Below are 14,323 nucleotides of genomic sequence, written 5' to 3'. Positions count from 1 at the left end.
GGTAGGAGCCAAACTCCATTGGAAAAATACAGTATTCTGGGACTTGAGAGTCTCCTTACATCCATCATTAAATTAGAGAGAGAAAATAAATGTCCATGTTGTTTCTGATTGAATTCACAGGTGTCCCGCTGGGTGTGTTTGTTTTTCTCTTTTGTTCCTCAAGTCAAAACAGGAAGAGCTGGGAGCGGGCGGTGTTTACCCCGCAGCCGCCAGCCTCAGCACCGCCCCAGTCCGAGTGACGCCTCTGAAGGGGGAAAAGTTTTAAGAACAACAACAACAAAACAAACAAACATCAGAGAAGAAGAAGAAACGTAAACAACGATCGGAGTGTGACCAACATGGCGGCGGTTGGGAGCGTCGGAACTTTGTCCCGGAGCTGTCTGTAACGCCAGGCCGGTCTGGGAGCCTCTGAGAGCGGGTAAGCGGCATGAAGCAGCCCGGGCTGCGGACATCATGGCTGCTGTGACATCCAACACCCGCACAATCATGACGGATTCACCCGCAGAGTCGCGGCGCAGCGGCCGGGTCCCGGCTCCGGGCGGCGGCGGCAGGTCGGCGGAGACCTGGAAGAGGGACATCGTCAGTCAGCTGAAGCACCGAGACCTGAGCCAGCACGCCATGTTCCAGGACCTGATCCGCTTCTGTACGACGGACAAGTACTCGTTTTATCTGTTTCTGGGCTGGGTTTAGGTTTGTGTCAGGTAACAAGGGAGACAGCTGCAGGAGCCTTTAACCAAACTCCATTTGAAAATATGGTATTTTTTACTAGTTTGCAATCACAAGGCTGAAATTGAGGTGTTTCAGTTGTCAGCTGTGAAATCACAGCTCCAAAAGCAAACTGAGAAACTCTGTTGACAGAAAACAACACATTTCTTTTGAGGCCCAGAAAGTTTTCTCAAAACTAAACCACGTGTTTTTCCACTTCCTCTGTGTCGTGACTCATCTGTGACAGACTATCAGTCTGCTGCTGCTGAGAACATGATGCTGATGGATCAAACTCATCAGCAATGATAAACGGACCTGCAGAGAGACATAATCTCAGATACCAACATATGAGCAAAATTAAGGGTTGAAAGTCACTGAAAACCAAAAGATCATAAATATATGTAACCATCAGTTAACTGCACACAAATCTTCAATATATGTATGTCTGTTTGGTAGCTGTCACTACACCAAGATGATGATATAATAATAATAATAACTTTGATATAAATTTATATAGCGCCTTTCACAAACCCAAGGATGCTTAACAAACAAGGGGGTGGGGCCTCAGTGAAGAGGTGTGTTTTAAGCTGGGTTTTAAAGGTTATTGTAGAGGAGGCAGAGCGGATGGCAAGAGGAACCTTGTTCCAGAGTGATGGTGCATCGACACAGAAAGCTCCGTCACCAAATGTCCGGAGCCTGGAATTAGGGACAGCGAGCAGGTCCTTGTCAGAGGACCGCAGGGACCGTGACTGAGTGTAGGGATGGAGTAGATCTGTGAGGTACTGAGGTGCAAGATTTTATATTTGATCCGGGACTTAACTGGCATCCAGTGAAGCTTCTTCAGAAATGGGAGTTATGTGAAGTCCAAGTTTTGTGTGGTTGTTCTGGACATGCTAGAGTCTGTCTGTCAGTCAGTTGCTGGGCAGACCAAACAGGTTACCATTAAAGTAGTCTAGTCGGGAGGTGGTGAAGGAGTCGGAGAGGCACTGTTGGAGTCTGGAGATGTTCTTAAGATGGTAAAAGGCAGTTTTAGTAGTGTTTTTGATGTGCAGTTGGAAGGAGTCCATGATGACGCCCAGGTTGCGTACTTGAGGGGTTGCAGAGATTGAGCAGCCATCCACATCCAGTCTGATGTCACCAACCTTTTTGAGAAGTGACTGTGGGGCAAACACCATGAGTTCTGTTTGAGGAGGTTACTGTCCATCCAGTTCTTTATGTCCTTCAGGCAGTTAATAAGCGACGCTGGTGGAAAGGGAGTAAATGACTTAGTGCTGATGTAGAGCTGGGTGTCATCAGCGTAGCAGTGGAAGTGTAGTTTCCGGATGATCATCCCAAGAGGTAGCATGTAGATATTGAATAGTAGCGGGCCAAGCACCGATCCTTGAGGCACGCCGTGTGATGCAAGGGTGATGCATTGTTGCCTGTTGGTGAGATAGGATTGAAACCAGGAATACACAGTACCAGTGAGGCGAGTGAGAAGGTTGGAGTGGGAGACTGTGTCGAGGGCTGCAGAGAGGTCGAGAAGAATTAAGATGCTGACATGGCCAGAGTCAGCTGCCATGAGAAGGTCGTTTGTGATTTTAATGAGGGCAGTTTCTGTGCTATGATGTGTCCTGAAACCAGATAGAAATGGCTCGAAGAGGTTAAAATGGCACATTTTCAGAAATAACTATTAACGTGGGCTGTCCCTGTTTGTATAAAGACATATATAAATAATAGTAGGAGTGTAAACAAAGAAGTCCTTTAAAATAATGAAAGAGGGGGAAAGTATTTTGCGCATAATGTAAAAATCCCAGTTTTTTACAAAGCTCATTTTATATATTGTATGTATGTGTATTTCATTTTATGCATTCAAAACTATTTTAGTTCAAAAATTCAAAAAAATACTTGGACACTAGGCAGGAATCTTTAACTTGTCAGAATTTGAATGGAGTCTGGTGTGAGTTTCTCTTCATGGCAGAGCTGTGAGCAGAAACCACAGCAAGAAAAATAAATCCCAGTTCTGTTTTACAGTTTAATTTATCATTAGTTAGCTCTGTAGCTAATGTTGGCATGTCTTAGCGACTGACTGTCGACACATCCGGCATGCTGACTCAGTTTACAGTGGATGTTTACTTCAGTCCCCTTTTTGTTGTAGTTCTTTAACTTGTCAGAATTTGAATGGAGTCTGGTGTGAGTTTCTCTTCATGGCAGAGCTGTGAGCAGAAACCACAGCAAGAAAAATAAATCCCAGTTCTGTTTTACAGTTTAATTTATCATTAGTTAGCTCTGTAGCTAATGTTAGCATGTCTTAGCGACTGACTGTCGACACATCCGGCATGCTGACTCAGTTTACAGTGGATGTTTACTTCAGTCCCCTTTTTGTTGTAGTTCTTTAACTTGTCAGAATTTGAATGGATTTTGGTGCAGACTGGCCCCTGTGGATCGGAGCTTCTAGAATCATGTTTCTGGTTGTAATTCTGATCTTGAGGATTTGTTTTCCTCACAGTGGTCCTAAGACTGTGTTGAATGTTTCAGCAGATTGCAGGACAGGTGACATGAAGTCCTGATCAGGTAGAAACCAGGATCAGTTTCCTCCTGATGGCTCCGCTGATTCTGCTCTCTGTATTTTCAGACACTCAGCTGCTGGACAAAACCAGTCTGGCCAAAGGAATTCTGAGCTGCTCTGTCAGGTAACTCACCTGCTGTCTGTTTGTACCTGGACACACCTGACTGGAATTCACTGTGTGTGTGTGGGGGATGATGCTGAGGGTGTGTTTGTTTTGTGTGTCCAGACGTCCCTCCCCTGACCGCAGCAGCTCCATTTCCTCTCTGCTTCACCACAACAACCAGCTGAAGAAAACTACAGGAGAGGTACTGACAGGAACACCTGGTCATGTGACGGGCGTGTCACAGAGTGCATTTGCACAGATCAGGGATCAGCGACTGGCTGCACTGCTTTTTGTTAAAAGTTACATTAGCTTGGTCCCAAAATTACAAGCTGCAAAGTGATGAAACAGATCCACGACGAATTAACGTGGACTGTCTCGAGACAGTTAGCCAAGATTCAGAAATGTCTTTTAATGTGCACTATCCCTGTTTGTATAAAAACTTAAATACCTTGGTACAACCAATGAAGTTGGGACGTTGTGTAAGACGTAAATAAAACCAGAATACAACCTATATTCAATTTAATACACTACAAAGACAAGATATTTAATGTTCAAACTGATAAACTTTTGCAAATATTCACAATTTGATGCCTGCAACACGTTCCAAACAGCTGGGACACGGGCGTGTTTGCCGCTGTGTTACATCACCTTTCCTTTTAACAACAGTGAGTAAGCGTTTGGGAACTGAGGACACTAACTGTTGAAGCTTTGTAGCTGGAATTCTTTCTCATTCTTGCTTGATGTACAACTTCTGTTGCTCAACAGTCCGGGGTCTCCGTTGTCGTATTTTGCGCTTCATAATGCGCCACACATTTTCAATGAGAGCCAGACTGGCCTGCCTGCAGTCTGGTCTCCTCGAGGCCTTTCTGAGCGGGGAAAACAGCCTTTGAATATAATGCTGCGAATTCTTGCAGTGAATTTAAAGGAAAAGTTTAAACTTGATGTCCTGGTTTTCTTACAAATGTAATTGTTACCTGTAAATTATTTTTAAATTTAAAAAAAATTACATTATATATATTTATATCTGCTATTGATGTTTGTATCTGTGTGCTGGACCCTGGTCTCAGTCTGATTCTCTGTATTAAAAAAGGTGAAAAAAAAAAAAATAATAGCAGGTAAACAAAGGACTCCCATAAAATAATGAAAGACGGGGAAAGTATTTTGTGCTTGATGTAAAAATCATCCCAAAAAATCATTTTTCTTTATGGTATTGAAAACTATAAAAGTAAAAAAAAATTGTCAAGAATCTTTAACTTTGAATGGAGTTTGGTGTGAGTTTCTCTTCATGGCAGAGCGATGAACAGAAAAATAATTCTCTGTTTTTCTATCATTAGTTAGCTCTGTAGCTAACGTTAGCATGTTTCACCACTGGCGTTTACAGTCGACACGTTTAGCACGCTGTCTTTTGTCTAGCTCGTTCAGTTAACAGTGGATGTTTTATTTAGTCTCACTTTTTGTTGTAGTTCTTTAACTTAACTTAAATTTGAATGGAGTTTGGTGTGGAGTAGTCCCTATGGATAAGAGAGGGAATGTTTGTGGTAGCAATTCTGACTCGGATGTTGACGTGAGCGTTGTTTACTAGTCTGAAACCGGCGATCACGGTGACTCTGAAATGAGATGGAAGTCTGGTTAGGCTCTCAGCCGCGTTTCAGTCCAAACGAAGCCTTGTTATAAATATTACTCAGTGATTACTGAAATAAAAGCAGCTGCATGAAGGAGTTGAGTAATAACTGTAAGTAACTATTAAACGGTTACTGCGGCCCCGGGGTCGGGGTCCTTTCCTGTCAGTGCTCGGTCCTCCTCACTCTTCTTCTGTGTTTTTCTGTTGCTCTGGGCCAGTTGGCCTATCAGGTGGTGGAGCTGCAGCAGCAGATTAAAACCAAGGAACGTGTTCTGGAGGAGCAACATGCCAGGTGAGTAAACACACACACACACACACACCTGAAGCTGCCTGCTCACCTGTCAGCTCCGATGATGTCATCACTCACTGTGGATCCTCACAGCTGATTGGCTCAGTCTGATCAGGGGTGTGGACAGATTGTTCAGAACACAGGAGGTTGTAAATATTTCTGAGAGAAAATATTTTCAGTGCATTCCCACAGAGATGCTCACAAGTCTTTGAGCTGGAGTCCAAGTCAAGTCTCTCGTGGTTATTACGAATGTTGTATCAGCTGCTGCGTTCAATTCAGGTTGCTTATAAAACTGCAGAGTTATAAGGAATTCTGTAACTGTAACCTGTTTTTAACTTACAGAGCACAACCATGTAGCCTTATGTGCAATGCCTCTACAATTATTGACATCTTATTAAATACTGTAAGTCAACACACTCCCCAGACTCTCAAACCCAGACTAAAGTTATAACTAAATAAAACTGTAAAGTTACATGATCAACAATAAACCTGTAACCTCTTTCTAGCCAACGGCAATAACCTCACCACCTTTTGAAGCCTCACAGTAACTTAATCCACCGATCGATTATATTAATAATAAATCCGATTTGAATGTAAACAACTACGATAGCTTGTATTCAAATTAGCCGCTGAACTCTGACCTTTCGACTGACAGCTAATTCGACCCAATAGGAGCTCACATGTCCCTTTCACAGCCTACAGCAGCCAACCTTTCCAGGAAAAACGCCTAAAATAACAAACCTAAAATGAATCAGGAGTAACTCCTCAACCATTTGGCCTAGATGCATAATTCTGGTCTCCTTTGAAAGGTCAGAAGCAAAGCGATATAAATCCATTGTAAATACACTGAACGACGACAGTTGGATCATTTTGAAGAGGCAGATTCGCGGTAACCTTCTTTGACTTACAGAACCACTTTTGTGCATGTGCAGAATGGATCCGGCAGGCGGTACGGATTAGGCACCGACAGTCTGCATGGATTTGTTAGCAAACATTTTCAAGCGTAAATGAAAAATATATTAGTTTTAGTGTTTAGACTTAAATGAATCCTTCCAGTAGCACTTACAGTCAGCCAGCAGTGTCAGGGCTGTTTATCGATATGTTTTAAAGAAACCAATACCAGATGAGCAGCACAAACTGAACACCTGGAAACATGAAACCTGATGGGACAGACACTGATGTTGATGATCTCTGTTATTAACCCCCAGACTGCTGGAGGAGGAGCATCGGCTGGCGGGTGCGTTTGATGCCCATAAGGAGCTGCAGGAGCGGGTGGAGCAGGTTCAAGAGGAGAACAGGGCGTTGAAGATGGAGTACGACGCCCTGCTGGAGCGACAGAAACAGGCAGAGACGAGACTCCGAGAAGAGAAAGTCAGAGGAGGACACCTGCTGGAGGACATGATCCAACTGAAGCAGCAGGCTGCCGCCCGCATGAACAGCCGCAACCAACGCAAGTCCAGGTACACGACACACCTGTTCATGACACTCTTAATACACCTGGTCATCACACTCTAATACACCTGTCCATCACACTCTAATACACCTGGTCATCACACTCTAATACACCTGTCCATCACACTCTAATACACCTGGTCATCACACTCTAATACACCTGGTCATCACACTCTAATACACCTGGTCATGACACTCTAATACACCTGGTCATGACACTCTAATACACCTGTCCATCACACTCTAATACACCTTGTCATCACACTCTAATACACCTTGTCATCACACTCTAATACACCTGTCCATCACACTCTAATACACCTGGTCATCACACTCTAATACACCTGTCCATCACACTCTAATACACCTGTCCATCACACTCTAATACACCTGGTCATCACACTCTAATACACCTGGTCATCACACTCTAATACACCTGTCCATCACACTCTAATACACCTGTCCATCACACTCTAATACACCTGTCCATCACACTCTAATACACCTGGTCATCACACTCTAATACACCTGGTCATCACACTCTAATACACCTGGTCATCACACTCTAATACACCTGGTCATCACACTCTAATACACCTGTTCATCACACTCTAATACACCTGTTCATCACACTCTAATACACCTGTCCATCACACTCTAATACACCTGTCCATCACACTCTAATACACCTGTCCATCACACTCTAATACACCTGGTCATCACACTCTAATACACCTGGTCATCACACTCTAATACACCTGTCCATTACACTCTAATACACCTGTCCATCACACTCTAATACACCTGTCCATCACACTCTAATGCACCTGTCCATCACACTCTAATGCACCTGTCCATCACACTCTAATGCACCTGTCCATCACACTCTAATGCACCTGTCCATCACACTCTAATGCACCTGGTCATCCTGTCCATCACACCTGAGTTCAACTGTCCATCACACCTGAGCGCACCTGTTGATCACACAGTTAAAGTGAAGTCAGGTACCTGAACACATCGCTGCTGTTTCTATGTTTCAGAGCTCGAGAACTTAACCTGCAGAAGGACCTGCAGACCGCAGCGAGGTCAAAGGTCAACATAGACAGGTAAGATCCACCTGATCTCTTTTCTACAGCACCCTTCCTTAATACCTATAATCGGGTCCTCCAACAGCTCCATCCATGAGTCTCTGCAAAGTCTGGAAGTGGAATAACGCCTGACCTTCACAGGTTTCACATGTGAATGTCAGGCATCACGATATCTGTCTAAATATGAATACAAAATGCACGTGAAAAAGTTTTCTCCATTTATGTGCTGCAATTCTGCTCAGTCTGTAAATAAAACTACAGAGCAACTATGAAAAATTATTATCAAAACATTTGTTTATAAAAGGCACATGAATTTTTAATTGCTGTGTACCACCAAAGTCACAAAAATCACATTATATTAATAACTGTTTGGTGACACAGCGTTGTGATGCACTCTCTCTTCCTGCTGATAGCTGTATTTTTATTTTTAGGCCACTGGGAATTTTGGGTTTGAGTTTTGACCCTTTGGGGTTGCTGTAGCTGGTCTGTGTGGAGTGCAGAAGCAGCAGATCAAGCCAGTGACGTTAGCAGCTCTTTTTTATGTCACACAGAGCTCCGGAAACACATGTACAGCATGTCACTCAGGATGTTCAGCATGTGAAGCAAAATGTGTAGTTTATGTTAAGATTGTATCTTCGCGATGCTAAAGTCCGTTAGCATGTTAATGGAGATTCCCATTATATGTTAGCTTTGAGCTAACGGTTGAAGCACTATTTTATATTTGAATATTGATACAGTATTGTGGAAAAATGTACAACAATATATTGTCGCACCCCTAGTGTAGTGACAGACTTGAGCCGACCCCGAGACTCGCCATCAGCTGTAAGCTAAAAGAAGTCCCTCAAGCAAAACCTGAGTTTACAGACTCAGGCTACATCCACGTTCAGATCTCCGTCCTCAACAGTGTTTTAGCTGCGTATCAGATCTGATCTCTGTCTGTTTAAAAAAAAAAAAAAAGAAAATCACGTGGCCGTTCACGTACACTGGGCATGTGCGGTGTGTCTACTCTGCGGTTCTACAAGAGACGAACGAAGAGCAGCGATGGTGAAGAACCACAGCAGAGATTTCTCTGCATGGACCGACAGCGAGGTGGAACTGTTACTGAGAGGAACACGGGAGGACAAAGAGACAGTGGCGACGGGAAATAGGCTGGGAGTCGCCGCAAAGTAAATACGGAGACCTGCACAGTACAAGTGTAGAAGTGTTATTTACACAGTACAACATATAGGAAATAAAACTCTGTCGGCAGCATCGTGTTTCTGCTTTGCATGACTGATAAAAGCCGATCAGGAAGCCAAACCAAAAAGGATTAAGGACTGTCAGTCTGACACGGTAGTCTGCAGCACGGTGTTGGCACCCTTCCTTTTCACCCTCTACGCTGCAGACTTCACCTTCAACACCTCAGACTGCTTCCTCCAGAAGTTCTCTGATGACTCTGTCATCCTTGGTCTCATCTCTGATGGGGATGACAGAGTGTACAGAGAACTAATTCAGTCACTTTGTGGACTGGTGCAATCAGAACCACCTCGTTACCAATGCAGCAAAGACTAAGGAGCTGGTGGACGTAGCAGGAGTAAACATGTCTCCACGGTACCTGTGAACATTCACTTGAGCCAGTAGAGGTGGTGGGAGAGAGGAGAGTGAGAGCTAAGCTCTCATCCATGTTGGAGAACTCGACCCACCCCCTTCATGCGTCACTAACATCACTGAGCAGCTCCTTCAGTGTCCGGCTGAGACACCCACGCTGTGTGAAGGAGAGATTCAGAAGATCTTTTCTTCCTGCAGCCGTGAGACTTCATAATCAGCACTGTTAAGCATTAAACAGTAACCACAACTCACAGACTGAGTGAAAATCTATGCACAATGTCACTTTGCATCGTTAATGTTGGAATTTGTTTTAATCTGTTTTAAAGTCTGAAGGAAAAACACGCCAACATGCATATAGTCACTTGCAGTGTTTCATGTTTGGTCATTTGTTTTATAGATGTCAAAACATAGTTTTTTAAATTATAGTATAATCTATTTTTGATTTGATATTGTTAGTATTGTGTTTAATGTCACTTATCACTTTACTTAATTCCATGCTATCCACTTGCTGCTGTAATGTTGAAATTTCTCACCTGTGAGACAAATAAAGGCTGATCTTTTCTTAAACATGAGCGTCTGCGTCATCGTTTTTAAAGTCCTCCATTTCAGGTGTTCAGATTTGCCGTTTTAGTCTGGACAGCGTGGCCCCGTCCACACTGCTGCGTTACCTCCCATACAGACTAAAACTCACGCTCGGCTCTCTGATTGGGTCTCATTAATCATGCAAAGCTGAGACACGATGCTGCTGACAGAGTTTTAGATTTGGTATTTTTATTTTAACGTGCAAATTTTCTGTTTTTCCCGCCACCACAGCCACTTTTACTCCCGTGTTTGATTCAGTAACAGTCCCAGCTCATTAATGGTCCATGCGAAATAAAATCTGGTGCGGTTCTTCGTCTGCAGAACAAATATTCTGTAACTACCTAATAGACCATCTGCTTCATGTTTACTCCAGCACGCACACGACCAGTGTACGTGAACGGCCACTAGATGTGTGTTTTCAGTCGTTTTAATGTAGACGGAGAGCAACTCTGATACGCAGCTAAATGACGGAGAGATAGTATTCATTTTAAAACTCCGTTTTTAAACTAAAACTGCGCAGTGTGGACATAGTGAACACTCCAGCTCAGCAGGAAGCGATTCTTCAGTGCGTCTCGACCAGATTACCGCCCCGCGCTCTGTTTCGTGCTCTTTGTCCTTTGCCAATAACTGATGTAAACCCAAAAACTTGTTTGTAAAGAAACGATCCCATCGTCGTATTTGTGTGTTGCCTCCCAGCTTCTCTAACCAGGAGGGCAGAGTGGACTGGAGCGACACTGACTGAAATGGGCGGCAGAATTTACTTCTGGTGTAAAGCCGGCGACACGAGGGCGACCACCTGCTCTCATGATTCACATGCGTCCTCTGACCTTTGACATCGTGCGTGCACATCGTAGGTAGCAAACTGCTGTACCTGTTATCGCTGTAGCAATGGAAAATATAAGAAACGGCTTCGGAGAGGAGCCACATTGATTCATAGCTAGATGAGTCCTCTGTTGATCTCTGACTTCACATTAGCAAACATTAAATAATCGAAACATACAAAGTTAATATGAACAGCGGGTGCAGTAAACACATCGCTGCGGCTGTGAAGGAATTCTTTAAACTTTCTTTTTAGCTGTGGTGATAAAGGCTTCGAGAATCCGGATATTTGTGGCTTAGGTACCTTGAAAGTGCTTGAATTATACTTATAAAGCTGTATGAACCCTGGTAAGTGCAGCAACAGCGCAAAGTTTAAGAAGCCGGGACAGATCCACGTGTTAACGACGTGGGTCAGCTGGAGACTTGTTTCATCACAGTTCTTGGTGGATTTGACTCTCAGGACTCTTCAGTGTGACGATGATTGTGTTCGACCTCACTTTGCGTTTCAGCTCTTACAGCGCTCCGACCTCCAGATCCACATCTCCCAAGAATGAAAACCCGGAGTCCACCGAGAGACGACACACCAGGCTGTTCAGGTAACATCTCTCTTACTGATGTTTGATCACTTTAAACATTCTAGTTCTTCCTCTGACGTTGCAGGGAGCCTTTACTTCTCCGTGTAGCTCCACTCGTGACTTGAAAACACTCAGTCACTTTCTTCCTCTCAGATCAGCGTCGGCTTCGTCGCCGAGGATCCTCACCTCCATCAGAGAGCTGTTTGAGTGAGTCCAGCTCTGGTTCTCATTTCCTTATAAGGTTTTGTTTGTCACTGAGCTGCTTTTAAACGTACATGTGACTGTGTGTGTGATGTCAGCAGGAAGAGGCGTGGCCACTCGGTCTGCAGTCTGGAGGAGGATCTGATGTGTCCTGTAGGAATCTGTCTGTCAGCCCGAGTCCCCGTTAGAGCTCTGCAAGTCCTGGTAATCCGCACTGTTGTTATTATTTGTCTTCCCTGTGTTTGGGAACTAACGCTGAAGATAAACATGTACGAGCTCTCAGTACCGCTCGGTTACCCGGCGTGCTGCTGACCTGTATTTGAATATAAACACTATGTTGTTGGGGTGTGCAAAGGAAGACACGAGCCGGTGCTGGGAGTCTGGAATCTCTAAAATACACAATATTTGATGTCATCAAAGGGACTTTTGGGTTAGGGCTGCTTATGTTATTATCAATACTAGGGGTCGACCGACCACCTCTCTTTAGCGGTGAGCCGATGTCACAGCTCAGCCGGAAAGTGAAAGTCAAAGCCTGTCAGCTGTCTGTCTGTTGGGTTTTCAGGTGCGTCCAATTTATACTCGGAACTCGTTTTCCGAGGTGTACTCCGAGTTCTGACCCCAGACGTGACAAATGGAACGCCTCCCGATGTCCAACCCATTCTCACTCCCAACTCGTCACATATAGACACATGGTCAAGGAACTGTTGGCGTCAGTTTGTAACGCACTGGTTACCCCCACAGCGTCATCGTTCAACCATAGACTGTGTAAAAGGAATGGGCGTAGTCATGGTGACGTCACCTGTTTGTTTGTGGACATTATTTCTAATGGAGCCTTCTTTTTGCAACCAGAAGAGTCGCCCCCTGCTGGCCGTTCAATTGAATGCCGGTTTCAAGGACTTCCGGGTTCGCATCAGATGGCTGACCGGAAGCTTCCCGCTTGAGTTCAACGCACTGGGGGAAGACCTGTAGCGCTAAGACCTAAGTAGTTACGCTAAAGGCAGCTTTACAAGACAACACAAAATACAGAAATAAAACATCTCTCAGTTCCCTATATAGTAGCACATGGACTCCTCCTTCCAATGCCAGTTTTGATTGAACAACCCTGTCGGCTGCATTCCCCGCAATGTAGCGCAACCCTTGCACAAATGACATATTGCACAACCCCAATATATGATGATATTTAAAGGAAAAGAAAGAGGAAGGAGGTGGTTGGGTTGGACGGTGGGCCAGAAACCGGACTTTCAGCGTTCGTTTCCCATGTGAAACAAAGTCCACAATGATTGCTTTCATTTAAGTCACGTAAGTAACGTTACTTAACTTGCGGAAGTTAACTGATGTACTTTAATATTGTTATTTTAACCCAAACCATGAACTTTTCCTAAACCTAACAAAGTACTTTTGCTGCCTAAACCTAACCAGACTGCAGTATTTCAGAACATTAACAATATGCCGTTTGAAAGTCTAACCGGACGTTGTATATTTATTGTTGCTAATTTGACCACAGGTCCTGTCAGGACTCATACTGACGTGTTCATGGCCATTCTCTGTATGCCTTTATTAGACTTTAGACTTTGCAGCCCAAAATTGCTGAATTTAGTGCAGCTCCTGCCAAAAAAAATGTAGAAAACAAAAATCTGAACAGTTTTAGCATTGAAGTTAGAAAGTCAGCTGTGTGAAATGTTTCAATGCCTGTTTGTCCAGTTCTGAGGACAGCAGAAAATGTAGAACAATCCAGTGCAGTTTGTTTATCTCGGTGCACGAAGACACACGTCGAAGCAAGACGTTTAATGTTTATGGACTCCGACAGATTCAGTGATACACACACTGAGTTTTTGGGAGAAACGCTGAGTGTTGGCTCGCTGTGACCGCTTCCCGCTCTCTCTCAGGAGGCCCACGAGCAAGGCATCAACGCAGTGAGGTTCAGCACCAGCTCAGGCCTGCTGGCCACCGGAGGAACAGACAGAGTGGTTAAACTGTGGGAGGTCCGGGCAGGTACGTTCTCCGTTTTGTTATTCATTGAACTTTTATGCTGTTAATGTTTGATGAGGCGTTGTGACCTCACTGATGATGTCATCAGGTTCGCTGACCCACAGAGCGACGCTGGACGGCAGCACAGAGGGGATCACCTGCATCGAGTTCGACCCGACGGTGAGTACAGCACCTCAGCCTGAACTGGGTCACTGTTCCCGGGTCAGTCTGATACCTGTGGGCTTCTTTCAGGGTTTGCGGATCCTCGCGGCTTCGTACGACAAATCGGCCTTGTTGTGGCGGCTGGATGACTCCGTTCCCAAGGTAACCGTTAACCACCAACCAAACTACTTAGCACCCTCTCTCTCCGTCTCACCTGTATGTGTCTCGCTCTCCCTCTCTCTTTCTGTCTCACCTGTATGTGTCTCGCTCTCCCTCTCTCTCTCCGTCTCACCTGTATGTGTCTCGCTCTCTCTCCCTCTCTCTCTCTGTCTCACCTGTGTGTGTCTCTCGCTCTCTTTCTGTCTCACCTGTGTGTGTGTCTCTCTCTCTGTCTCACCTGCATGTGTCTCGCTCTCCCTCTCTCTCTCTGTCTCACCTGTGTGTCTCTCTCTCTCTGTCTCACCTGTGTGTCTCTCTCTCTCTGTCTCACCTGTATGTGTCTCGCTCTCCCTCTCTCTTTCTGTCTCACCTGTATGTGTCTCGCTCTCCCTCTCTCTCTCTGTCTCACCTGTGTGTCTCTCTCTCTCTGTCTCACCTGTGTGTCTCTCTCTCTACTCTAATAC

General features: G+C 44.7%; 1 protein-coding gene across 2 annotated transcripts in view; it reads left to right on the top strand.

Moving 5' to 3' along the window:
• Positions 1 to 190: 190 nt before the first annotated feature.
• Positions 191 to 14,323, top strand: part of LOC123985749 (protein Atg16l2-like) — a 25,155-nt gene continuing 11,022 nt past the window's right edge. The window contains exons 1-12 of one of the 2 annotated variants that reach the window (XM_046073594.1): positions 191 to 643; positions 3,320 to 3,377; positions 3,480 to 3,558; positions 5,196 to 5,269; positions 6,475 to 6,726; positions 7,759 to 7,824; positions 11,304 to 11,390; positions 11,523 to 11,576; positions 11,672 to 11,774; positions 13,457 to 13,562; positions 13,648 to 13,718; positions 13,791 to 13,862. In XM_046073594.1, the coding sequence (XP_045929550.1) occupies positions 454 to 643; positions 3,320 to 3,377; positions 3,480 to 3,558; positions 5,196 to 5,269; positions 6,475 to 6,726; positions 7,759 to 7,824; positions 11,304 to 11,390; positions 11,523 to 11,576; positions 11,672 to 11,774; positions 13,457 to 13,562; positions 13,648 to 13,718; positions 13,791 to 13,862 (1,212 nt within the window). In that variant the 5' untranslated portion in view covers positions 191 to 453. Of the gene's footprint in view, positions 644 to 3,319; positions 3,378 to 3,479; positions 3,559 to 5,195; positions 5,270 to 6,474; positions 6,727 to 7,758; positions 7,825 to 11,303; positions 11,391 to 11,522; positions 11,577 to 11,668; positions 11,775 to 13,456; positions 13,563 to 13,647; positions 13,719 to 13,790; positions 13,863 to 14,323 lie in introns of both variants that reach the window. The other variant, XM_046073593.1, reaches the window with a different exon arrangement.

This window comes from Micropterus dolomieu, linkage group LG17, assembly GCF_021292245.1.
Source record: "Micropterus dolomieu isolate WLL.071019.BEF.003 ecotype Adirondacks linkage group LG17, ASM2129224v1, whole genome shotgun sequence".
NCBI lineage: Eukaryota > Metazoa > Chordata > Actinopteri > Centrarchiformes > Centrarchidae > Micropterus > Micropterus dolomieu.
Note: the sequence above shows the minus strand (reverse complement) of the source record. Positions and strands in the feature narration are given on the sequence as shown.